The sequence below is a fragment of the Bacillus rossius genome, chromosome 3, assembly GCF_032445375.1.
Source record: "Bacillus rossius redtenbacheri isolate Brsri chromosome 3, Brsri_v3, whole genome shotgun sequence".
In the NCBI taxonomy this organism is placed as follows: domain Eukaryota; kingdom Metazoa; phylum Arthropoda; class Insecta; order Phasmatodea; family Bacillidae; genus Bacillus; species Bacillus rossius.
The window spans coordinates 47,620,691-47,647,322 of NC_086332.1; the positions used below are offsets into that span (position 1 = coordinate 47,620,691).

The 26,632-nt window shown below is 43.0% G+C and overlaps 2 protein-coding genes across 2 annotated transcripts; both read left to right on the forward strand.

Annotated features, from left to right (window-relative positions):
- Window positions 1-7,652: 7,652 nt before the first annotated feature.
- Window positions 7,653-18,076, forward strand: LOC134531438 (uncharacterized). Its single transcript, XM_063367147.1, has 4 exons — window positions 7,653-7,807; window positions 12,399-12,580; window positions 14,698-14,927; window positions 17,638-18,076. Exons 2-4 carry the CDS (start codon window positions 12,400-12,402, stop codon window positions 17,866-17,868), a joined length of 642 nt encoding a protein of 213 aa, XP_063223217.1. The 5' UTR covers window positions 7,653-7,807; window position 12,399; the 3' UTR covers window positions 17,869-18,076.
- Window positions 18,077-20,617: 2,541 nt separating this feature from the next.
- On the forward strand, window positions 20,618-26,393 carry LOC134531285 (uncharacterized). The gene is made up of 4 exons (XM_063366978.1): window positions 20,618-20,857; window positions 20,967-22,728; window positions 23,602-23,810; window positions 25,911-26,393. The coding sequence occupies exons 1-4, from the start codon at window positions 20,813-20,815 to the stop codon at window positions 26,391-26,393; spliced, it is 2,499 nt and encodes an 832-aa protein (XP_063223048.1). The 5' UTR covers window positions 20,618-20,812.
- Window positions 26,394-26,632: the final 239 nt, after the last annotated feature.

Below are 26,632 nucleotides of genomic sequence, written 5' to 3' on the forward strand. Positions count from 1 at the left end.
TCCCTATTACGCAATTTTGCTCATCCTTGTGGCGATTCTCCAAGAGTCGGAATACGACCACCAGTTTACGATAACATTTTAAATGTGTGCTTTATGTACCTTCCCAATGTTACAATATTACTAACTTAGTAAATTCTTTATGAAATATTTATAGAAATTATTCTTCTTTACAAGGTGGTAGCCTTAAATTTTATTTGAAAAGCTGCCAATTCGTTTTTAGGGCGCCTGATAACAATGATACTCATTGTTCGCCTGCCAATTTAAGACATTCATAACTCTGGTTTTAAATTTTTTTACACTTTAAACAATAAAATATAAAGATGGAACTGAAATATAAAAATATTATTTACAACTTCTTAAGTTTGTTAACTGCTAAACCATATTGTTATTTTATATTTTTGTTGATTTTAGTAGTTGATTCAGTCCATTATATAAGCATTTTAATTTATAACCAGGGCATTATTATTTTTCAAAGACTATTCGAAATTAAAACCTGTTCCAGAAGATTTGTGAAAGATTTTCTACCTACTACAAATAATTTTATAAGTATTTTGTTTTACTACATCCGAAGTTATATTACAGATTTTAACCTTTTGGTAAAAGTATGCTGGGCCATAGAGTGTCATTTGCTACTTCGGTGTAGATAAGAGTAATCGTTCATAACACAAGTTAGATTAGGCTGGTTTGTTGGTTACCACGTAATACGGTTTTGGAAAGTGAATCAGAGAACAATAAACAACTTACAGCAAATTATGTTTACAGTTGACGTGATTGGAAAAGTCAGTAACGTGAGTTTATACTAAATTAAGTTAGATTGGAACAGGAAAAATAATTATCCGGTGAAGGATTTCAAGAGAAACGTTTTAAATGTATAACTCGTGTGGAGGCCAGCGGTGCTATTGCCTTCCAGACAAGTACTGCCGGTTGTGCATGAAGAAGCAGCCGGTGAGGACTCTCCGGACGATGTGCGCCTGCAAGCACTTCGTCCACCAAGAGTGCCTGGAGGCGAACCTCAGGGAGAGGTGCGAGGACTTCTGCGAGCTGTGTCAGCACAAGTTCCAGATGGAGAGAGAGCCGGTGTCCAGCCTCCACGTGGCCTTCTGGTCGTGGCTCACGTCCACAGCCGACAAGGTTCAGGTACGCTCCTTGGACACTCCCCGCGTAGGGGCACCCTCGAGTCATTGTCATCACGGAGGAAACACCTTGGTTTGCTGATCCTTCTTATTTGTTCAAATTAAAGTTTGTTACGATTTCTTTTTACCGAATCCGATCGCTTTAGATAATGATATATGGTGGCACATTATTTACTGGGGATGCTATGCGAACCAATCAATACTTACAAACGCTCAAAATAAATATTGAATAATTTAGTACGAAATAAATCATTTCTTTATGTTTTACCACAAATCATTATGAGGAAGGACTCGAAAATATATATTTATTAAAGTGTAACAGTAATAGGCTTTTTTATGATTATGATCTCAATGATACCGAGCGCGCCAAACTCAGGTAGCAGTGCTCCCGAGGAAGATATGACAGGGTAATTCTGTTGTGGTTTCCCACTGCCTCCTGCAGTTTGGAGGCGAAGATACTACACAACAACCATTACTGAACCTGGGAAGAAAATTTTATGAAAAATGGCCGTCCGGGAATTGAACCCAGCACCTTTGACACCAGCTTGTAGTCCGGAGCTCTGGACCAAACGATCTGACCACACCACATCTATTTTATTATATATTGGTGAATCTTTCCTGCAAAATTTATGAATATTTATATCATTAAACATGTATTAAACATTATATATTTATAATTTGATATTATATAAGTCTTCTAGTAGCCTACTACAGATATATTCCAACCTTGCGGCTGGCATTTCTCAACGTTCCCCTCCCAATATGCGCCCTTGAAGGGTAGTGTGGGAGTATCGTACCAGTTTTATTTTAAGTAATTCCAGAGCTTTTATAATACAGAACTTTTACGGCTCACTCCCTATTGTTGATTGGGAGGGTATTAGAGCCTTTGGAGACGACCAGGCTGGGTTCCCAAACCAGCATAGTCGCCCCCTCAGCCCCTCTACCAAACTCAGCTAACCAGACAGTTGGCTGTGTCCTGTGCTCTAAGACTTTCTCAGCATTTCTGGCGCCTTACCCGATCTCCCACATCACACTGGGACCCCTCAAAACATCCAGTGAACCCGTGGTCCGGTGGAAGCCTATCCAACCTCTGTTAGCTATCCAGGCTAATACCGGAGCTGTGTCGTCGCTCACAATGTCGACGCCGCATCGGGCTGGGGATCCTTTGGAGCCTGCTCCAAGCGATCGGAGCTGCTACCAAGTACGAGTCCTACCCAATCAGAATCCAGGGCCTTGTAGGAAACCTCAGCGGGACACCGTTCAATCTTTCATGGATTCTTCCCGTACTACTACCAACTTGGCGTTGATTCGGCAGACTGTTCGCCAGCAGCTAACCGACTGCCACTCTTCAGAGTTACTCCACTGGATGTCCTCGTCTCCTCGGATTACCCTCCGACCTGCCTTACCTCGGCCCGGCAGATTTACAGTCGATTAAGGCCCGGAAGTGTCTGAACTCATCCGGTGGCGATCGCAGGAAGCCCTGGATAGAAATGACAACCACGGTGCGTGTGCTGGAGGGTCTCGGGGTTGCCTCGGTACCTCCCCCGACCACTGGACTAGGGGAACGTATCACACCTAGTCGAGAGGTTTACAGCTCTTTTTTAAGCCCGGGTGCACGCAACACCGCAGCGCCACACTCAGTCCTTCCATTACCATAGGCCTGATCCATTCACTATGGGGCCCTTTGGAGCCGAGACGCCGGGGCTTGGCAGTCGAACCCCGCAGAAAGGTTTCAATCGCATCTGCGGTTGCCCGCAGATTCAGCCAATCCACCATTTCTGGTCCCATACATGCAATTGAGGATGCACTGCGGCAGGGTTACACCCGGCATTGTCCTCTTCAGTTAAGGCGATGCTATGACCAGAGGTTGAGGCTACCCATCCCAACATGGTCACCACGATTCGCCCCCAGCAGCGGTGCCCACGTGGAGGCAGAGGATTGCCACTTGGTGCGGAGAGGCTATATATTCGTATCCTCGCACCCATTCCGCGAACCTGTTGGATCATGTCTCGGATGCTAGAGCCGGCAACAGCTCCGACACCTCAAGGGACAATCACCTTCCCCGCAGGGTCAGGCCCACTCCCGCTAGTAACCTAATACAGGATAAATCTCCTGAGATATTTTTAAAGCAAGTGAGCTTAATACCCTTAAGTTTTCCAAGATATCCGTTACTTTTCGAAGATCCCCGAGTAATCCGTAAAGAGTATTCTTCGTAAATTTAAGATGAACATTTTTTTGAATTCCCCCCCCCCCCAATTAAAGTGATAAAAAACATAATTGTATATTTTAATAGCCTACTATTGTAGATATGGTGACTAAATGTTTTTCACACAAGTAAAAAGTAGTATTTTGAACTATCTAATAACCGTTTTTACCATAGTGATTCTAAATATAAAAAGGGATGATAAGCCCAAATTTTCGGATGATTTTAAATTAGCTTGAACATAGATGTTTTAAAACAAAACTATATCAGTGCAGGCCACAGTTTAATGGAATAAATACCACACATAGGGTTACATTTTCAGGGTTACATTGAAGTTAATAGTAAACATGCGACACCACGCCCAGCCAGGCGGTGTTGGAATGTAACCCTGGAGGAGACCGTCAGCACTGCCTGTGGGCGGGTGTTGCAGCTCGCTCTGGCTGTGGTGCTCGCGGTGCTGATCCCCTATGAGAGCTTCCTGCTGGCGCAGCACGTGGGCGGCGCGCTGGGGGCAGCCAGGCTCGTGCCGCCTCCAGCCCCGGCCCAGGACGGCCAGCCGCCCACGGCGACCCTCCCGGCCCCCGAGGTGGCCGGCTACTGGGCGCGCGTGCTGCAGGGCATGCGCCTGCCCGCCTGGAGCCTCGTGCTCGTGCCCGTCGTGCTGCTGGGGCACGCGATGCTGCTCGCCGCGCTCGGCGTCAACACCGTGGCGTCCTACCTGCTGTGGCGCTGCCGCGACTCCACCGTGCGCCTGCTCTGACATCCTGCTGGCCTTGCGCCTCCTCCTTCCACCTCCGACAACCTCCTGCAGCAGTGTCTCCCTCTGCTCCGCCTGGCTACTGTGGCAGCCACTTGACTCCACTGTGCGCCTGCTCTGACATCCTCCTGACCTTGCGCCTCCTCCTTCCACCTCCGACAACCTCCTGCAGCAGTGTATCCCTCTGCTCCGCCTGGCTACTGTGGCAGCCACTTGACTCCACCGTTCACCTTCTCTGACATCCTCATGGCCTTGCGCCTCCTTCCACCTCCGACAACCTCCTGCAGCAGTGTCTCCCTCTGCTCCGCCTGGCTACTGTGGCAGCCACTTGACTTCACCGTGCTTCTGCTCTGACATCCTGCTGGCCTTGCGCCTCCTCCTTCCACCTCCGACAACCTCCTGCAGCAGTGTCTCCCTCTGCTCCGCCTGGCTACTGTGGCAGCCACTTGACTTCACCGTGCTTCTGCTCTGACATCCTGCTGGCCTTGCGCCTCCTCCTTCCACCTCCGACAACCTCCTGCAGCAGTGTCTCCCTCTGCTCCGCCTGGCTACTGTGGCTGCCACTTGACTCCACTGTGCGCCTGCTCTGACATCCTCCTGACCTTGCGCCTCCTCCTTCCACCTCCGACAACCTCCTGCAGCAGTGTCTCCCTCTGCTCCGCCTGGCTACTGTGGCAGCCACTTGACTCCACTGTGCGCCTGCTCTGACATCCTCCTGACCTTGCGCCTCCTCCTTCCACCTCCGACAACCTCCTGCAGCAGTGTCTCCCTCTGCTCCGCCTGGCTACTGTGGCAGCCACTTGACTCCACTGTGCGCCTGCTCTGACATCCTCCTGACCTTGCGCCTCCTCCTTCCACCTCCGACAACCTCCTGCAGCAGTGTCTCCCTCTGCTCCGCCTGGCTACTGTGGCAGCCACTTGACTCCACTGTGCGCCTGCTCTGACATCCTCATGGCCTTGCACCTCCTTCCACCTCCGACAACCTCCTGCAACAGTGTCTCCCTCTGCTCCGCCTGGCTACTGTGGCAGCCACTTGACTCCACCGTTCACCTTCTCTGACATCCTGCTGGCCTTGCGCCTCCTCCTTCCACCTCCGACAACCTCCTGCAGCAGTGTCTCCCTCTGCTCCGCCTGGCTACTGTGGCAGCCACTTGACTCCACTGTGCGCCTGCTCTGACATCCTCCTGACCTTGCGCCTCCTCCTTCCACCTCCGACAACCTCCTGCAGCAGTGTCTCCCTCTGCTCCGCCTGGCTACTGTGGCAGCCACTTGACTCCACCGTTCACGTTCTCTGACATCCTCATGGCCTTGCGCCTCCTTCCACCTCCGACAACCTCCTGCAGCAGTGTCTCCCTCTGCTCCGCCTGGCTACTGTGGCAGCCACTTGACTTCACCGTGCTTCTGCTGTGACATCCTCCTGGCCTTGCGCCTCCTCCTTCCACCTCCGACAACCTCCCGCAGCAGTGTCTCCCTCTGCTCCGCCTGGCTACTGTGGCAGCCACTTGACTCCACTGTGCGCCTGCTCTGACATATTCCTGACCTTGCGCCTCCTCCTTCCACCTCCAACAACCTCCCGCAGCAGTGTCTCCCTCTGCTCCGCCTGGCTACTGTGGCAGCCACTTGACTCCACCGTTCACCTTCTCTGACATCCTCATGGCCTTGCGCCTCCTTCCACCTCCGACAACCTCCTGCAGCAGTGTCTCCCTCTGCTCCGCCTGGCTACTGTGGCAGCCACTTGACTCCACTTTGCGCCTGCTCTAACATCCTCCTGACCTTGCGCCTCCTTCCACCTCCAACAACCTCCCGCAGCAGTGTCTCCCTCTGCTCCGCCTGGCTACTGTGGCAGCCACTTGACTCCACCATTCACCTTCTCTGACATCCTCATGGCCTTGCACCTCCTTCCACCTCCGACAACCTCCTGCAGCAGTGTCTCCCTCTGCTCCGCCTGGCTACTGTGGCAGCCACTAAACTCCACCGTGCTTCTGCTCTGACATCCTCCTGGCCTTGCGCCTCCTCCTTCCACCTCCGACAACCTCCCGCAGCAGTGTCTCCCTCTGCTCCGCCTGGCTACTGTGGCAGCCACTTGACTCCACTGTGCGCCTGCTCTGACATCCTCCTGACCTTGCGCCTCCTCCTTCCACCTCCAACAACCTCCCGCATCAGTGTCTCCCTCTGCTCCGCCTGGCTACTGTGGCAGCCACTTGACTCCACTGTGCGCCTGCTCTGACATCCTCCTGACCTTGCGCCTCCTCCTTCCACCTCCAACAACCTCCCGCATCAGTGTCTCCCTCTGCTCCGCCTGGCTACTGTGGCAGCCACTAAACTCCACCGTGCTTCTGCTCTGACATCCTCCTGGCCTTGCGCCTCCTCCTTCCACCTCCGACAACCTCCTGCAACAGTGTCTCCCTCTGCTCCGCCTGGCTACTGTGGCAGCCACTTGACTCCACTGTGCGCCTGCTCTGACATCCTCATGGCCTTGCGCCTCCTTCCACCTCCGACAACCTCCCGCAGCAGTGTCTCCCTCTGCTCCGCCTGGCTACTGTGGCTGCCACTTGACTCCACCGTGCGCCTTTTCTTCTGACATATACCAACACGTCCTTGGATTGAAATGTGCGCTTCTAAGCTACTGTGGCCACAGCACCTGCAAAAGTATCTCTTTCTACCGCCGTACCTTAATACTGTTCCAGCGCCTTGACTGGACGTTGAATATCCTCTGCAGAAACCGCTTCCTTGCCACCAGACATCGTTCTCGATCACGAGGTGGACAACCCACTACCTGTCCAACTCCGTCTGTCCTCCTGCCTGCCTTGGGAGTGCGTCGCCTCCTTCCTGAACCTGCCCTCCCCCCGCAGCACTCCGCCTGACAGAGGCAACATACCTGCACAATACCAGCGGCGGGGCTCAGCTCTGCCGTGTACAGCTGCTGACCTTCTCTGCACTCTTCCTGTCACCATCTTCTGGCTATTCCTCGATTCCCCCGTGTACCTGCTCTGCTCCGTCCATAACCATATGTCGCTCCATCTACACACACTGCCTGTGTACCAACGGATATCTCACATAAATGGTGATTGTTTTTGTGTTTGTTTTATTCCTCTTTGATTATTAACTATTTTGGATTTGACCTTGTCTGGTCCACCTACTTGTGTTTTAGAGAACAGTTACATGAAACTACATTCGGCTCTGGTATATGATTTGGTTATTTCGCGTATTTAATAAATATATAACTTTATTGCAAGGCAATGTACTGGTTTGCATATTTGCAGTCGTGTACTGTGCAGCCATTAAAATGTGAGAATATCGTTATTATTGTCATACATCGTAGACCGTAGAGCCACTTCATTTGTGTTTTGCGTTTATCAAAACACTATTCGATTTTTAAAATAAAGAGCATTTTTCACAAAGCACTACTTGACTTTTTGTTGTACGTGTGATGGTGGCTCATAAATGGATTATTTAAAAACAGATATCAGTTGGCAACCATGCTCTACGGATGGTATCACATCCGATTCAGTGGTATTGTTTGACTCGGACACAACAATAGCTAAGTCACAGTGAATTCATTCTGAATTATATCCATAGAAACTAGACAATTATTTTTGAAAAATAAGTACAGCAAAAATCTGTGATTGATGTATCTCTAGCTGCCTAGTGTCAGATAACTTTCTGACATTGAAAGCAAATTTGTAACTGCCGTTCTTCACTGAGTCTCAAAAGGTAAATATAATATTTGCTAGACAGGGATTTAACCCTATTTTGAATACATAAATGACTGGATACCATGTACAACATGTTTCTGAGTGGTACCAGAATAAGCCTTTTTGAAGTAATATTACTTTATGTGCGTTGAAGGTAAACGTTTAGTATGCAATGAAATATACGCGCACCATGCAACATAAATTTTTAACATGATTAAGTCTAATGCATATGAACATTTCGTTTAGTTGTGATCAAACGCAATATAGGTATACAACATACTACGTCCTTCAGTTTCAAACGAATGAAAATGATCAATTTAACAAATAAATGAAAAAACATACATATATTTATATCAAAAGAAACTTCTTTGCTGAGGGGGCTACAATTTTTAACAGTTACTAAAATTCCGATCGGATAAAGGGTAATAGTTAGGCATGTGGTGGGGGAAAATGACGCAGAATACTTGCACACTTATATCTTTGAACACTTTCATAAGTATGCATACCTACACACTTGCATACCTTGATACTTGAATACTTGCACGTTTCACACTTACATGCTTGCACACTTGCAAACTTGCACATTTACACACTTACATAGTTGCACATTTCCACACTTGCACACTTGCATGCTTACACACTTGCATTTTGCCACTTAACACTCGCATACTTAATTTTTAAAATATATTCTATACTTCCATTACATTTGCAAACTTGCATACTTGCATTTTTTACACTTGCATACTTACACAATAGCATAATTTAGCGCTCGCATACTTGCATATATTTTTTTATCTGTGATTTTAGTCAAAGAGAATCATGTTTCCTATACGTAATCATATAATAAGCTAGAAGTTTCACTTCTGTCGCGCGTGGACTCCATGTACACACTTCTTGATTTTTAATACTGAACTAATAGCTACAATAACAGGTAATTATTTTCTTTAAAATAAAACCTATTTTCTGCCGGTAGGGAAAGTCTAGAATTTGACGTCATCAAAACGTAACGAAAATTTTGAGGTAATGAAAAATGTTTTATATTACTGCCCGAAAAAACAATGGGGAAAAAAAAATAGTGCAGATTATTTCATTGGCCGGTGATGTGTAAACATATAACCTCGGTAACGAGAAAATTCGTGTTTTCTCATGTTGCAAATAAACTTATAATACGAAATTATGACACCAAATTTAATGTAGAATATCTTAAAACAATGCCGAGCCTGATAAATATATGCAAAGTGATCATTTTAAGAAAAAACTTTTAAAACTTTTCCCCTTTTTGAAACCTAACTATGGAATTCATGTTTCTTATGGCGTGTTGAGGGTGAAATTTTACTGTGCATCAGAAATGCAATGAAATTTGCGCGCATTACACAATGGAAATCTGACAGGTTGAAATTCTAATGCTGAAACCTCTATAGCCACGAACCGAAGTTGTCAAGATGGTGGATCCACGGGGGATGTACTAGGTGTATTGGTGTGCCAAAGTAGACTTTATGGTAGTGAAACTATCCTGGAATACATTTTGTAAACTTGAATAGTCATAATCAGATATAATCACATTTTATAATAATAATTTATTAGCCAGAAAAATTGTGTTGAGACGAACATTGCGTCATATTTAACATTTTATTGGTTCTCTAAAGCATTACGAACGTAGTCGGTATCTTTGAAGAATTTTGAACTAAAATTTTCAGTCCAATAGATCCTTTGTTTTGGACTTGATTTTCAACAAGGAATTATATTAAAATACTGTCGATCTTGTTAAAATTCATCAAACAGTTTATACTATAATTATCTACTTTAAATATTAACCTGAAAAGTTTTAAAACACATGACACTAAGTATATGTTGGTGTGTCTTTTTTTTGCTTATATGACTAAAATAGATTTTTAAATGCTTCCTACAATCAATATATTAAAAATTAAAATTTGTTCTCCCAGATTTGAACCACATAAGTCGTGCTTACAAAACGCACCATAGGAGCCTTTGAGAAAAATGATTATTTTTAATTAAATAAAGTCAGTTACTTTTAGTTCTTTCAAAAATTGGGATTACTTTTAACTACGACTATTTTAGTTTACCAACTATAATCCAGAATAGTTTTACTAAAGTTTACTAAATTTTCATTTGGCACACGAATACGTTTGGTATGTACTCTAATATTTACCAAAGTGACGATATACGGCTATTATGTTGCTACAGTACGTCCGCCATCTTTTCGAGGTTTCTGAGACTTCTGTGTAGACGCAGCACCGCTGTTCCGTATTTCCGTTCCATTTTCACGAAATTACTCCTACCAAATACCGTATACCGAGAGCTGATATTTTACATATCAGAAAGATCATGTTGATCTCGGTTTTCTGTAAATACAACAAGAAACTATTAGTTATTATGTCATGCTACATGATTATCAACGAGGAATTGTATAAAAAATTTGTTGTCTGTAAAGTCGGTTTACAGACGATAGTTTAACGTGACGTCATAACAAAACATTGACGAAATGATTGCATTCTTTTATGAATAAAATTGAATCATTTTTATTGAATTATCATTATTTTGTATGGATACAAAGAAGGAGTGAAATGAAATCTACAATTTAATTGATTAATTTACTTTTATTTGCACTCATTAATTCAAATATGTTTATTACTTTAACGAAGAGATTATTTTAACTATAACTTTTATACATGTTTGCTATTTAACTTCTTCCAATCTGTGTTATTCTGTTAAGGATAGGACGATTATAGGAAAAGTAGGAAACGAATGGGAGTTTTTCAAGGATGATGTGAAGGAAAATGGCTTACCCACCACCAAGATTCCGTCAAAAATAATATATTTGCGCCACGGACTCTGCAGCAATGCTAGGAGGAACGGGTTAGCAAAGAACAATGAAAATGTTACTTTGAAATGCATGAAAACAGAATTACGCCACGGACTCGGTCGCAATGCTAGGAGGTTCAGGTTAGCAAAGAGCAATATAAAATGAGCGTAACGGGACAAAGCGAAACGGGACAATGTGCGTAACGGGACACTTTTTCGTGCGTGGATCCGGCGTTCATAAATTTAATAGACGTCACGTCAAAAAACTCAGATACTCTTTGAAATACTTTAAAATATGTTACGAACATTGCCTCTGCACTGATATATTTGGCTGCCGTTATTCTGTTTACATTGCCGTGCAGTCGCCACCAAGACATTTCACAGCAAGTACCGCAGGAACATAACTTATATAAATTATATAAAGATATATAATCGATTACCTACAAGAAGCATAAGTATTTTCCACTTAAACTTGTAGACAACTAGACTCTTAATGAGTACTTGACAGAGTTAAGTAAAGGATCCATATTTTAAGCCTTTAGTAATATGTTTAGCTCAGTTCTAGTTAACAATGGCACATCTGCTTAATTAGATCATTTAAGTGATTTTGAATGTTTTATTTTTCAAGTGGAGTTCTGACGAGTGGAGCTTCAGTTCGAATATGCGCGGTGGACACGCCAAATTTTACTTTTTACCAGTGAACGCAGCTTCCGCAAAAATTTTTTTCTTTAGGTTAACTTATGTTTTACTCTTCGAGAAATTTGTGTTAGAACAGAAATTATTATATTTATCACTTTGTTGGTTATATTTTTTAACACGGAGAATGCTGCGTTCATGTTACCTAAATAGTTTAATTATTTTTTTTAGTTATGTCAAAGAAGTATAACTTCTTGTATGCTGGGGATTCCTGAATGTTCTTTTTTTACAGCCATTGTGTAAATTTGTAGAGAGCCGTTTGGACTTCGTAGGAGCCATTTTTCTGTTATCAACATCTTTGTGATAAAACGAGCCTTTTTCCATGCTAACAGGCCTAAACCAACTTACAAAGTCAGCCGACTAAATTATAAATGCGTATATACAATTTCAGCAATACAATACTTAATGTGCTATTAGTTTGTGAAATGTTACTTTGTCGTCTTATATTTAGGTGTTTTTAAATTTCTACAGTCAATGTAATATCCATTACCTTGTGAAATATTTAATGAATCTCACAACTTTAGTATTACACAAATTTAGTAGCCTATGTACATTGAATTTGCTTTATACCATGTGATGTTACACTATATTTACATTACCTTGCCGAGAAAATATGTACTGTCGTAAACAAAACCAAAAAATATATATTTAAAAACTTATAAAAATCTTAATTGCTCATACTTGTGTTCAAAGATGAAACTTGTTTTAATAGTTTTTACCACATAACCAATGATCAGTTAAGTTTATCTTTTAAACATGCGTAGTAGCTCAGAATCTCTCAAAGCTATTGTATGGTTCAATCGATGCAGGTCATGTTTGCGGACTCTATCTTCTCCCGTTTCGCGTAGGTGTTCGTAACAGTCTTCGGCGATATTTCCAATGGATTATTTTAATTGTTTTCACTGCTTTTTCGTCCATTAGTTTCTGGTAATGTTATATTTGACTCGAGTAAAATTCTGTTTCTGTTTTTGAGGTATAGAGTTTTAAGCTTTTCGCTTATATTATTTGTTCGCTGACGTAATTAGTACCATGTTCGTCTACTGGCTCACTGAAAAAAAAAATTTAAAATTATATTTGAATGTTCTGTTTAGGATGGTGGGGATGACACATCCCCGTGGAAAAGAAGGCCGACACGTAACATTTCGGGGAATTGACGACGTCATCCCTCCGAGAAGCCACGAGGAGACAGATTTCGAAGATGATGACTCCTCGACATCACTTCATAAATCAGTGTCCACCCTCAGCGACTACATCGCAGCAGGTTACGTCCCTGGTAATGCTCCCACTGGCGTTCTTCTGCGGCTGTTTTGCTGCAATGGCCATGCTAGGCTTTCACGGGTGAAACAGGCCTGCAAGATATGAGTATGTCTCCGTGGTATTTTCTCTAAAAATGATTATCTGCCTTCACCCAGTTCTTTAAATAATAAAACTCATTGAATATGCTGAACGTAGATTGAGGCTGGGTTTTCTAATGGCATTTAAATCTCTTAAGGCGTCCCATGCAAATTTTAGGATTGGTATGTTTGGTTTCTTACTTTGGTATATATGCTATCGCACAAAACAATATAATTGTTAATATAATTGTTAACAGATTTGAATGAACCTATGAGAATATTAAAATAACTTCATTCTCGTCGTATCTAAACACCTAAGAGTCACCGAGACGTTAAGCTCATTAATACATTTAATATCCGTGTCAAGTAAGTAGTCTCTAATTGGTCAGTTTTCAAAAATGTTTTCACCGGAGGTACCCGTCACCCATCAATGTCAATTGCTAATCAACAAATTTTATTTTTACGAACACTGCTTAGTGTCGATCTGTCAATCCTGGAATATAATGCAGCTGAGCGGAGTGCGACAGTGTTGCAGGCACCCGTGCTACATGTGCCGGCAGAGAAGCCGTGCTTCATGTGCCGGCTGAGGTACCCGTGCTTCGTGTGCCGGCTGAGGTACCCGTGTTTCATGTGCCGGCTGAGGTACCCGTGCTTCATGTGCCGGCAGAAAAGTCGTGCTTCAAGTGCCGGCTGAGGTACCCGTGTTTCATGTGCCGGCTGAGGCTCCCGTGCTTTATGTGCCGGCAGAGAAGCCGTGCTTCAAGTGCCGGCTGAGGTACCCGTGCTTCATGTGCCGGCTGAAGCTCCCGTGCTTCATGTGCCGGCAGAGAAGCCGTGCTTCGTGTGCCGGCTGAGGCTCCCGTGCTTCGTGTGCCGGCTGAGGCTCCCGTGCTTCGTGTGCCGGCAGAGAAGCCGTGCTTCGTGTGCCAGCTGAGGTACCCGTGCTTCATGTGCCGGCTGAGGCTCCCGTGCTTCGTGTGCCGGCTGAGGCTCCCGTGCTTGGTGTGCCGGCAGAGAAGCCGTGCTTCGTGTGCCGGCTGAGGTACCCGTGCTTCATGTGCCGGCTGAGGCTCCCGTGCTTCGTGTGCCGGCAGAGAAGTCGTGCTTCAAGTGCCGGCTGAGGTACCCGTGTTTCATGTGCCGGCTGAGGCTCCCGTGCTTCATGTGCCGGCTGAGGCTCCCGTGCTTCGTGTGCCGGCTGAGGCTCACGTGCTTGGTGTGCCGGCAGAGAAGCCGTGCTTCAAGTGCCGGCTGAGGTACCCGTGCTTCATGTGCCGGCTGAGGCTCCCGTGCTTCATGTGCCGGCTGAGGCTCCCGTGCTTCGTGTGCCGGCAGAGAAGCCGTGCTTCATGTGCCGGCTGAGGTACCCGTGCTTCATGTGCCGGCTGAGGCTCCCGTGCTTCGTGTGCCGGCAGAGAAGTCGTGCTTCAAGTGCCGGCTGAGGTACCCGTGCTTCATGTGCCGGCTGAGGCTCCCGTGCTTCGTGTGCCGGCTGAGGCTCCCGTGCTTCGTGTGCCGGCTGAGGCTCCCGTGCTTGGTGTGCCGGCAGAGAAGCCGTGCTTCGTGTGCCGGCTGAGGTACCCGTGCTTCATGTGCCGGCTGAGGCTCCCGTGCTTCGTGTGCCGGCAGAGAAGTCGTGCTTCAAGTGCCGGCTGAGGTACCCGTGTTTCATGTGCCGGCTGAGGCTCCCGTGCTTCATGTGCCGGCTGAGGCTCCCGTGCTTCGTGTGCCGGCTGAGGCTCACGTGCTTGGTGTGCCGGCAGAGAAGCCGTGCTTCAAGTGCCGGCTGAGGTACCCGTGCTTCATGTGCCGGCTGAGGCTCCCGTGCTTCATGTGCCGGCTGAGGCTCCCGTGCTTCGTGTGCCGGCAGAGAAGCCGTGCTTCATGTGCCGGCTGAGGTACCCGTGCTTCATGTGCCGGCAGAAAAGTCGTGCTTCAAGTGCCGGCTGAGGTACCCGTGCTTCATGTGCCGGCTGAGGCTCCCGTGCTTCGTGTGCCGGCAGAGAAGCCGTGCTTCATGTGCCGGCTGAGGTACCCGTGCTTCGTGTGCCGGCAGAGAAGCCGTGCTTCATGTGCCGGCTGAGGCACCCGGAGGAGACGCTGACCCGCCTGTGCCGCTGCACGACGCTGCTCGTGCACCAGGAGTGCTGGGAGAGCTGGCTGGCCTCTTCGGGCGAGGACAAGTGCCCTCTGTGCGGCGAGCCGTACAAGCTGCGGCGGCACTCGCCCTACAGCGCGCTGGGCGGCCTGTGGGTCTGGAGCACCGGCCACGCTAGCAAGGTGCAGGTGAGGCCTCCGCCCTTCCTGCCCTTCACACGACTTTACATTGCAACATTCAGATTGTACTCCGTTCAAAGTTTTCAACTTATATTTAAGAAGAACTCTGATTACAAATTATTCAGGGAACTACGTAAACTATATGCTTTCCTCCTAGATTTACTGACACTGTGTTCACTTGCTTGTAACACGAATACAAGAGAATATTCTTGGTAAATTTAAAAAAAAAATTGAAAGAAAAAAATGGTTAAGTCTACTGTAAGAACACACTTATTTTGTGAATGTGTGTGTGTTTGTTTACCTTTGTTTAGAATGACACGTACAACTCGGAAGTCGAAATACGGCGTTGTTCCTAAGAAGATTCGGTTATTTTTAATTACGAATAACTCTTCGTGTATTTAAGTTAAATCCTGCGTTAAAAAGTCCGTAAATTTACCGTAATTTATATCAGTGTAAGCTTTCGTGTCCAGAGTCTCTAACTATATACTTCTTGCAGCCATTAACAAGGGCGATTAACAACTGGTTAACTAACAACATGTTAATCACCACTTTTAATGGCTCTGAGCACATAATCAATTACAAGAACGTGGCCTCACAGAAGCCAAGAAGTCGTTATTAAAGGGCAAAAGTTTATACATTGGGTTTCTGCTATTAAAATCTGACTAATAATGACATCTCATATTTATATTTGTGCAGATAAAAATTAAACTTTTGCGCCTTGGGAAACTTTGAAAAATATATTGTTAAGTAATACGTTTTAAATGTGAAATTGATTTTACGGATCGTTGTACTGCAGAAGTGTGAAAATTTTGCGGTACACCATACATTTATCGTGCTGAATTGGCGTGCTCTTGTGAACTGTACATTCCCTTAATGCCTACTATTATTTTTAGATTAAATAACGCCATCAAATGCTGTATTTTATTTTAGCAATTTCTGGTGCAAATACTAAATAAAACCTTATTTAATTCTTGCGATATGCACGATATGTTGTGCATTTACGGTGTCTTGACAATAAGTAAATAGATTCATCATACATATTTCATTCGAACCTGGACAAAAACAGCCTTAGTATCTTAAAAATAATTAAACCCTAAAATCGCTGTTCTCATGCCGGTTACATTTGCCACAAAACCCCACTAACTTAAACGCCTGCTTTATATCATTTATAAAATGAATAATCCTATTAAGTGGATTTATAGTACCTAGGCATAAATTCCTGCAATCCGTTTGTCGATAAACGTCAAATAACTTATCATAAAATGTACTTTAGGCATTGTTTTTAAGTGAAAATGTTTTATGAATGCATGCACATCCCCTATAGTCGGTCGGCAAAACAAAAGCAAAAAAAAAAAAAATTGGCTCGCTATTGATTGTTATTCACCAAAAGACATATTAAAAAAAATGTTCTTGCGTGTTTTTGACAAACTATACTGGTACTGGAGTGAAGTGGCGCAATGGTAAGACATCCGACCAGCTGTCTGTAGAAACCAGCACAGCCATCGTGACTTTCCCGAGACCACCACAGAAGAACGCTAAATTGTAGCCTAAAGTAGAGGAAAGGGTGGTAATACGGACCCCACTTTTAGTTTTTGGAAGTGATTTGTAACTTTACGGCTTATATCAATTGCTCGATACGTGGATAACTTCACTAACTTATCATACACACATTTCTTTCATTTACTGAAATTTAATTAGACACACAAATGGTCTGACATGAGTTGTTTCACAAAGTGCAGAAATACGTACTGACCCATACATGCTGGTAATATGCACCCTTAACAGTCTACATAAGATTGCCATTGTTTTGATACAATACAGACCATGGAAATTCAGATCTATTGCACAATAGTCATGTTAAGGAAAACAAAATACCTATGTGCAAAATATTAATTCCACTTAAATAAAAAGTTTAGTGAAAGAGCGCAGCACAACACTGCTTAGAAATTGAGGGGTTCCATAAAATAAGCGGTGTCCATATTACCACCTTCTCCTCTACGTGTCGCCTGTAATTACCTAGTTGCCGGCGACACACACCTACGGCCTCTTGTAATTTAGGACTGGGGGAAACATATTTTCCGAAAAATGTTACGTTTCGCATTTATTTAGCTTCTGTCATATCGTAAAATGTCGCGTCATAAATTCTCGCGGTATTTGCACATTGAAGATGCCAGAAAAAATGTCACACTGACGTGATTAATACTTAAAAATAAAAAATAAATTGTGATTTTTAAGATCTCATCGACAACAAATTCGTTACAGACGATGAAGGGTAATGAGTTAAACACAGAGCTAAGATGGAATACATTAGTGGGGGGAAACAAGAGTACCCCGAGAAAACAACCTCCGGCTGACGAAAACGTCCACCCCGAAACCTATGTGCAAAAAAAAAACCTAATCGTGTTGGTAGGAAGCAACAAATCTGACCACATTTAATTTTAATTTTAATTCGTTATTGTAATATTGGCTCCTTGGTAATCTTCATTACCAAAGACCACACCATTAACTTGATATTGTCAATGTAGGCTATTTGACATGCATTTTTTTAATTGTTTTTGAAATCTATAAGTTGCGACATATTTGTGACCAGACTTGGACACGTGTGTTTTCCCGGGGCTATAACCCAGGGGTCTCGCATACGGGGGTCGGTGCTAAACCACAGTGGCCACAGTGCGGGTGTGCAGTTGACAGTTGACGAGCAGTCGACGGCCTGCCGCAGATGCTGACTCTGCTCCTGCTGGCGGCGGCGGCGACTGACGCCGTGCTGCTCGGACTGCACGTGGCGCGGGCCAAGTCCTTGAGCTGGCTCGCGCTCCTCGCCAGCGCCTCTCTCGTGGTCCAGGCGGCGGTGCTGAGGAGGCTGTGGTCCAAGAGCCACGTCTCCTTCAGCAGGTGGCTCGCCGGCACGACCACCGTCACTCTCCTGGAGCCGCCCGCCGAGGACCGCTGACCTCCGGCTCTGCCTCTACCTCTACCTCTACCCTCCTTCCTCCTTCCTCCTTCCTCCTCTACTTCTACCTCCTCCCTCCTTCCTCCTCTACCTCTACATCTACCCTCCTTCCTCCTTCCTCCTTCCGCACCACACGCACGCACATGCAGCATCGCAAAAGAGAATGAATAAATGCAGTGTAATCTTTGTGTTCATGCTGCATAAGTGAGAGTGTTTATTTATCCCAAACATTTAACGACTTCATAGCGCAACAGGATGCACACCGGTTTTTTTTGTGCGAAGGGTTGTGGGTTCAATTCCTGGGAAAGCATGGATCTAAACCAGGCCCCTTGTATGTAAATATATATACCAAACTAGCAGGTTTTAATTTTCCTAAGGCACCCGTTGAAAAATTATGATATAAAAAACACTTTAATTTAATACACATGAAATTTTTATTAAAAATACAATTTCTTATAACAGTGAGCAAATAAAAATTGTTATAAAGTAAAATGATTAAAATATATTTGATAAAAAATTACATAAAATAACATCTGTGGTATTTACTGATAATTTTAGCAGCGAGAAATTAAGTGACCACAAAAGAAGAGTATAATATAAATATTCAAAAGGGTGTAACTACTAAAATGTAAATCTACAAAAAAAATTTTTTGGGAATACAAACATAAGTATATGTACATAAAATACATCAATTTTGGCGGTTTTTTTTAGTAAAATTATAAACTTAAAAGATATAAGCATATTTAAAAAAATAAAAATTAACAAAATATTAGCAGTGACGTAGAATTGTATTTCTAAAAAGGCAGATTTTTCACCTTTTTTTAGAGCTAAAATTTCTGAGATATAAACCTTTTAGTAATTATAAGCATAGTTCGTAAGGCGCCTAAGGCACCCATTGAAAAATGATAAATAACACAAACACTTTAATTTAATAATTACAGCGTGTTACACTTATGTAGCTGTATTTCAAATGTTACCCAATTGTTAGACTTCCATTTTCTATTTTATACACATAGATATGGAGTAGGCTAATATGTTTGCTTCATGATACGTTTATCTGCAAGATATACATCTCTATCTATCTCTGGCGTTACAGAGACACCGAGTCAGTGATGAGCGTAACTATGTATTGAAAGTAGCTAGTTGTCAGTGATGAACATTTACAATGCACTTAACATTTAAAAACAAAGCAGTGGTAACATCACTCGTCACCCACTAAGGTGACTCTTATTCGATTCCTGGTGAGGTAAATCCCAGTCTCTTATTCCATTAGGAAACGTGGTTTCTGTGAGTCAGTGAACTTTCTCGAGGCACCAATACATTCAACCAATGCTATAAAGAGTTCGAAGTTGACGAGACTTTGAGTTTTAATTCATCATCATCATCAAAATCATTCATCAAACCTCATAACTTTTCATGAAGTAAAAATAGCTGTAGACCTCAGATGAGGCTGTGCAGTAATGATTTTTAGTGGGTCACGTTTACGATACTTACAAACACGTTACACGCAAGCTTTTGCAATCAGCATCAAGGGTGATAGTAAAACGGACTTTCTATTTATATAATCGTGACCATAGTTACACAAATTTAAACCACTAAAGCTGCTGTAAAACTCATAATGTCATCTTACATTTATATTTCCATGAACACTATGTCTACAGACATTAAATATTAAAAAAAATTGTCAAGGCCTTAACTAATTACTTAATTTTTCAAAATTCGCCTTAGATTCTACCATCACTTGTTAATTTTGTTTCTCCATAATGTTCACAGTGACGTTTATCTTGTCATGTTGCACAGGTGGACTGTAGTGAAAAAAAAACCACCAATCAAAAATCGATTATTTATTATTCACCCTCAGCACCCACGGTGGTCTTATGAGCCAAACGAACACAAAAGTATTTGGTGGAAATTGTTAAAAAAAAACCTTTAACAACGCTGGCAAAAAGTAAAGAAAACACATCTTAAAACTTAACTTCAAATAACCGATACATCCCTGTTCACTCACAGTTGGACCTGAGTATGCTTTAATCCAAGTTTATTCCACTGTATTGAAAGGCAAAAATTGGTGTAAAGGATGATTCTACAGCAATTCATGGAGCTTGGCCCTCACATCATTTGGAGAAAACAATGCCATAGGAATGTGTACCTAATTCCCAATTATCACAGAGTGATTCAGTAAATTACGTTACAACTTATAACCCACACAAAGGTAAATACAGTCATGTAAGTACCATCAGACCATATTGTTTATAGTTGAGCATTACAACTACGTGGAACAAGCCCACAAAAGATGTCCATAATTGTTTTCGTCTACTTCCACACACATGGCCGCGCGCTTTTGAACCGCACGTGTTCTGTGACTACTGTAGCTGCTTGTATGATGCTTGTTTTTGTTGTCATTTGGTAAACAGTGGCCTTCATCCTTCCCTAAAATTAGTAAAATATACACTTTTAAACAAGCATTTCTTGTGTGTGTGTTCCCTTTTATATATTAACTTTCAAAGAAAATTAAATTTTATAGGTGTTTTAGCATATAATATACTTATATATATGTTAAAACTCCTATAAACATCAATTGTAGTTGCAAGTTAATAAATTGGAAACAAATGCACAGATAATTAAGTCCCAAAAATATTTTAATACGAAAAGTAGGCTGCTATTATCAACCATGCCGCATCATTTGGGGAATTGATAAACAGTTCTGTGTTCATGCAATAATTTAATTTTAGTATAACAATATAAATTCCTACCATGGTAACACAAATATTCAACCGGCGGAATAAATTTTAAGTTGAAATGTGTTACACGTCATTTAATGAAGCAATAATTGCTAAAAATTTACAGTGTGACTGAAAGTGAGTTATATTCTGCTATACTTAAATTATGATTATTAAAAAAAATAATAGTTACTGGTGGAATAAAAATGGCAGTACTGGTTTGAATGACAATATATGTCATAAAGATGAGTAGAAGAATCCCATCAATGGTAAGTTAAATAAACTGATAAGTACAATGTGCGTGAAGTTTAGCTGATAGTGTAAATTTCAGCTCAGGGATACTGTGGTGGATTATTTATTTCCATTAATTTTTTACAGGGAATTTCGTCTGTGGAAAAAACTAAGGAAGATAAAAGCAAGCACAGGAAACGTTCTACAAATATCTCTAATGTGGAAGTAAATTCCGACGTGTCAGCTGACACATATATTAAAAGTACATTTTGGACGGTAAACTGTACAGAGAAAATGGATCGTAGTGTGTTTCCAGGTACGAAAAGAAAAAAGAAAAACATTAAAATGAACGAAGACTGTACAGGTGGGTTTAGTTTTGACAAGAGATCTTATTTCTCTTTTACTCCCGAAGTATTCAAACACAGAAGCGATGAAACGGCGACCCGAAGCTACGTATCTCCATGCAACCGAGAAGCTAACGACACCAATCTAACCAAAGAAGAATGTGAAGGTGAGGAATACGATATCAAAAAATTCATAACTGAAAAAGTTCTCGATGAAGTGGGAACGGAAGGTAATCGTGCAGCTGCCAAAGAAACTGTTGATTACACACGCAAATGTACTGGCCTCAGTGAGCATAGCATAGATGATACGAATGTTACTATGAACAATGACTGTCAAGACATTTTTAATGAAATTGCCGGACGTATTTCGTCTTACAAGAAAGATACCCACGAGGTAAATATGAAAATGAGCCATTCTAACTCTTGTGGGAGTAAGCATAGAATAGTCAGAGACGAAGAAGATTTTAGAAAAGACGTGAGTAGATATTTGGATGAAAAGGATTGTAAAGAAGCTGGCAGTATAAATAATTTTATTGTTAATCCAGAGACCAGCACAGATACTACGGAAGTTGTTGAGAAAGACAATGATGTCAGAGATATTGTTAATTTCATAGAACCACAAGTCACTTCTTTCAGGAATTATCTTCAATATGAAACTAGGAAAGACTTACAATACAATGGCGCTGCGACAGACAATAGTTTCATGGTAAGCGAAGGTATTTTAAAAGAGAATAAGATTGACTCAGGTGAAAACTGTTTAAGACTTTATGAGGTTGACCATTCGGATGATGTCAATTATAATGAAGCTTTTAGTAGAAAGGAAGAAATTTTAATTAGAGAAACGAACAAAAATGTTATAAAGGATCTTGCTATTGATGTTAATGACAAAAAACTTGTACATGTAATTGGCGAACAAGTTCGTTTTAAGAGTACGTATATTGAAGAATTTGCCTGGAAAAAATCATATAGTAAAGATCCTGAAATATATCACGACAAAACATTAGGCGATGACGATGTAATAAATCGTGATAAAACATCAGATGAAGACGATATAAGAGATCCTCACAAAACATCAGGTGAAGACATTGTAAAAGATCGTGACAAAATATCAGACGAAAATAATGTAAATGTTTGCGACACAACATCAGGCGAAGACGATATAAGAGATCCTGATAAACCATCAGGCGAAGATGATATAAGAGATCATCACAAAACATCAGGCGAAGACATTTTAAAAGATCCTTGCCAAATATCAGGCGAAGACGGTGCAAGAGATCGTGACACGAAATTAAGCGAAGACTGTGTAAGAGATAATGAAATAGACATTTTGGAAGGCAGCGATTTTGATGAATTAGTTTGTGGAAAAGAGAAGATTTTAAGTCATGAGACAAAATCAATCAAAAGCGAGTCTGAGACAGTTAGTGAAGCTGAAAATATGATGGAAAAAAACACAATTCACAAAGAAGAAGATATTGCTAGTACCGAACGTTTGAGTGATGATGCTCCAGTAACTGGGGTGGAACAAATCAGCTGTGAAGCTGACAATGGACACGCTGAAGATCAAGGTAACAAACATGAATTAGTAATGTTGAAAGTTAAGTTTTCATTAGATGTACAATCTATTAACTTAATATTTGTTTTCTAATTAATATTAACTTTCCAATTTTTATCAATGTCATTTTTAAAACCTGATACTAAATATACCGGGTTAGGAATTTATAAATATATATTTGTTACATGGATACCAAATTTTTCCAAAGTTAAATTAAACACAATATATTATGAGCAAATGCCCATTCGCAAGTATATTTAAGTATACATAAAAGGTATACTTAAAAATAGCGATAGCCATTCACAGAGTATTGCAATGCATTGTTGTTTTTAAGCTGGAATGTAAAAATAATTTTTCACGAAACATTTAAAGATAAGCATTTATATCATTAATTTGAGTTAAGCAAAGATTTCAAAAATAATCGTTCAACTAGCCAAATTCTATAAATAATTTTAAAGAATGCAGCAGAAAGGCAATTTTGTAAAAATCGTAAACTAGTTAATGTTAATTGCACAAAGATCAGTTAAACATCCCAGACAGGGGTGGGATGATGGGATGGGGAAAGGGATGATAAGAGGGGGGGGATATATCTCATTCGAAATCCTCAAACCATTGAACATTCCCACAAAAAAAAATTTAAAAAAGAATTTGAAAGCAAACAGCGGGCAAAGTAGTTCTCTCTCCACCAAAATTAAATTCTACGTACGCTCTTGATTCCAGAATACTTTTTATCAGCAGGTTTTCTTTGAAGCGGTCGTCTTGTAAAATATTCTTAAATGCTTTGTGCGTTAGCGACAAATCCTGTGACTGGTTTTGTGGGACCATCGGCCAGTACAAACCTCGTGGCTGTCTTTAACAGTTGAGACCGCTGCTGTTCTGTTCCCAGACGTTTGTTTAGTTCCTGTTCCGCCGGCGGCGAGGACGTGCGCGATGTGCGGTCGCGCTGAGGCGGCGGGGGAGCTGCGCAGGGCCTGCCGCTGCAGAGACGCCCTCGCGCACCCGAGGCGTCTGCAGCTGCAGCTGGCGGACACTCCCGGGCACTCGGGGCGGCGCTGCAGCCGCCTGGGAGGCGCGCAGCACGCCCCGGTGACTCAGGTGCGGGCCCGTCATCCTCAACTGCTTCCAGCCTGCGGCCGGGCCAGTCTCCATCTGTACCTCTGTCCCTCCACCATTCCTCCTCCTTCACTCTTGTTCCAGTCTTATCCTCTCTCAGGCACTCCTTTATCTGCTCCTCCCACCCGCTCCTTGGCATTCCTTGGGGTCTTCTTCCTGTGCACTTTTGTACATTTTCCTAGGCAGTCTCTTTTTAACCGACTTCAAAAAAGGAGGAGGTTCTCAATTCGTCTGTAGTATTTTTTTTAAATGTTTGTTACCTCAGAACTTTCCACTGGGTGAACCGATTATGATGATTCTTTTTTGATTTTAAAGCTGGTGCTTCCCGTGAGGTCCCATTTCAATTTGGTTCAGTTATGACAATGGCGACCATTAGAAAACCATATAAGTCTTAAATTTGCATTAAGTATAAATCTATTGCGGTTATACTATGGTTGTATTCTGTTAGTATGACCGCTTGTTGATCAACAGCTGTGCACGGCGGCAGGCATACTCGAAACAGTAAGCCCCCCAGAGATCGCAGTGCATACAGAATCAGGTTAGGAGCGGTCACTTGGGATCCCGCTCCGCCAGGGGTGTCAGTGGAGCGAAGTGATCAAGTCGTATCACGTGCTCACTCGCCTTCACGACACCAGGCTAGATTTTTTTCCCCGCCATATCGAGCTATAGAGTTTTCACGTCATTTCACTGCGTGATAGGCCAAAGTCTGTGCCGACTTGAAAGGCGTGTCGTAATATTTTTTTTTTCGGGGTTTGAAAATTAATAATTTCAAATTATGGCATTTATTCCCGTCAGTTATGGAACGAAATCTAAGAGCTCGAAATATTTCAAGTTTCTAGCTGATATGAGGTGGAATAATTTCAACTGATGGCATTTATTCCCGTCAGTTATGGAACGAAATATAAGAGCTCGCAATATTTCAAGTTTCTAGCTGATCTGAGGTGGAATTATTTTAACTGATGGCATTTATTCCCGTCAGATATGGAACGAAATCTAAGATCTCGCAATATTTCAAGTTTCTAGCTGATCTGAGCTGGAATAATATCAACTTATGCCATTTATTCCCGTCAGTTATGGAACGAAATCTAAGAGCTCAAATTTTTCAAGTTTCTAGCTGATATGAGGTGGAATAATTTCAACTGATGGCATTTATTCCCGTCAGTTATGGAACGAAATATAAGAGCTCGCAATATTTCAAGTTTCTAGCTGATCTGAGGTGGAATAATTTTAACTGATGGCATTTATTCTCGTCAGTTATAAAACAAAATTTAAAGAGCTCGAAATATTTCAAGTTTCTAGCTGATCTGAGGTGGAATAATTTCAACTGATGGCAATTATTCCCGTCAGTTATGGAACGAAATTTAAAGAGCTCGAAATATTTCAAGTTACTAGCTGATCTGAAGTGGAATAATTTCAACTGATGACATTTATTCCCGTCAGTTATGGAACGAAATTTAAGAGCTCGAAATATTTCAAGTTACTAGCTGATCTGAGGTGGAATGATTTCAACTGATGGCATTTATTCCCGTCAGTTATGGAACGAAATATAAGAGCTCGTAATATTTCAAGTTTCTAGCTGATCTGAGGTGGAATAATTTTAACTGATGGCATTTATTCTCGTCAGTTATAAAACAAAATTTAAAGAGCTCGAAATATTTCAAGTTTCTAGCTGATCTGAGGTGGAATAATTTCAACTGATGGCAATTATTCCCGTCAGTTATGGAACGAAATTTAAAGAGCTCGAAATATTTCAAGTTACTAGCTGATCTGAGGTGGAATAATTTCAACTGATGGCATTTATTCCCGTCAGTTATGGAACGAAATTTAAGAGCTCGAAATATTTCAAGTTACTAGCTGATCTGACGTGGAATGATTTCAACTGATGGCATTTATTCCCGTCAGTTATGGAACGAAATATAAGAGCTCGAAATATTTCAAGTTTCTAGCTGATCTGAGGTGGAATAATTTCAACTGATGGCATTTATTCCCGTCAGTTCTGGACCGAGATCTAAGAGCTCTCAGAATGTCAAGTGTCTAGCTGATCTGAGGTGGGTACATCGAGGGCCCTGGTCTCGGCGGCAGGTGATCCTCATGGTGCAGCTGACGGCGCTGATCCTGTGCGAGGTGCTGCTGGCCCAGGACGCAGTGCAGCTGTCCCTGCGCGAGCTGGATGACGCCCGAGGCCTGGAGCACTGGCGGTGCGCCCACGCGGACCAGGCCGACCTGGTGAGGCAGGTGTTCGCGCGCCAGTGGGAGCTGCTCGACTGCCGCTGGAGGGACGCGCTGCGCAGCTGGCCCGGGCTGCTGGACTTCGGCCTGGTCGCCCCGGGCGAGGACCAGGGGGGTGCTGCCGCCGCGTCGTGCCCCGGCGAGGCCGCGAGCTGGCTGCCGCTGGCGTCGACGACGGGCCTGCCCGAGTGGTTCTGGGCGCTGGCCGGCGGCGCGTTCTGCGCGCAGGTGCTGCTGCTGGTGTGCCTGGCTGTCGCCAGCGCGTGTTCCTTCCGCCGCTGGTGCCGCGGCCAGCCGCCCGACGCCGTCCTCCAAGACACGGAGGACACGGCCTGAACCCGCGAACCCTGCGCTGTCGCACACGGAGACGAATAAACACCGCCTTTCCTAGCACGCAAGTGCGTTGTCTACTATTATTTTACCATCCAAGCTTCATGGACTCATTCTTTCGCTCGTCGATTGGACTTGTACTCGGCGAAATGCTTGCAAACTCCGTTACCATGTACCATTATCAAACATACCGTCTCAAAGATTGCTGGTAAATTTTACTGAGTGTTTTTTTTAATAGGAAACCC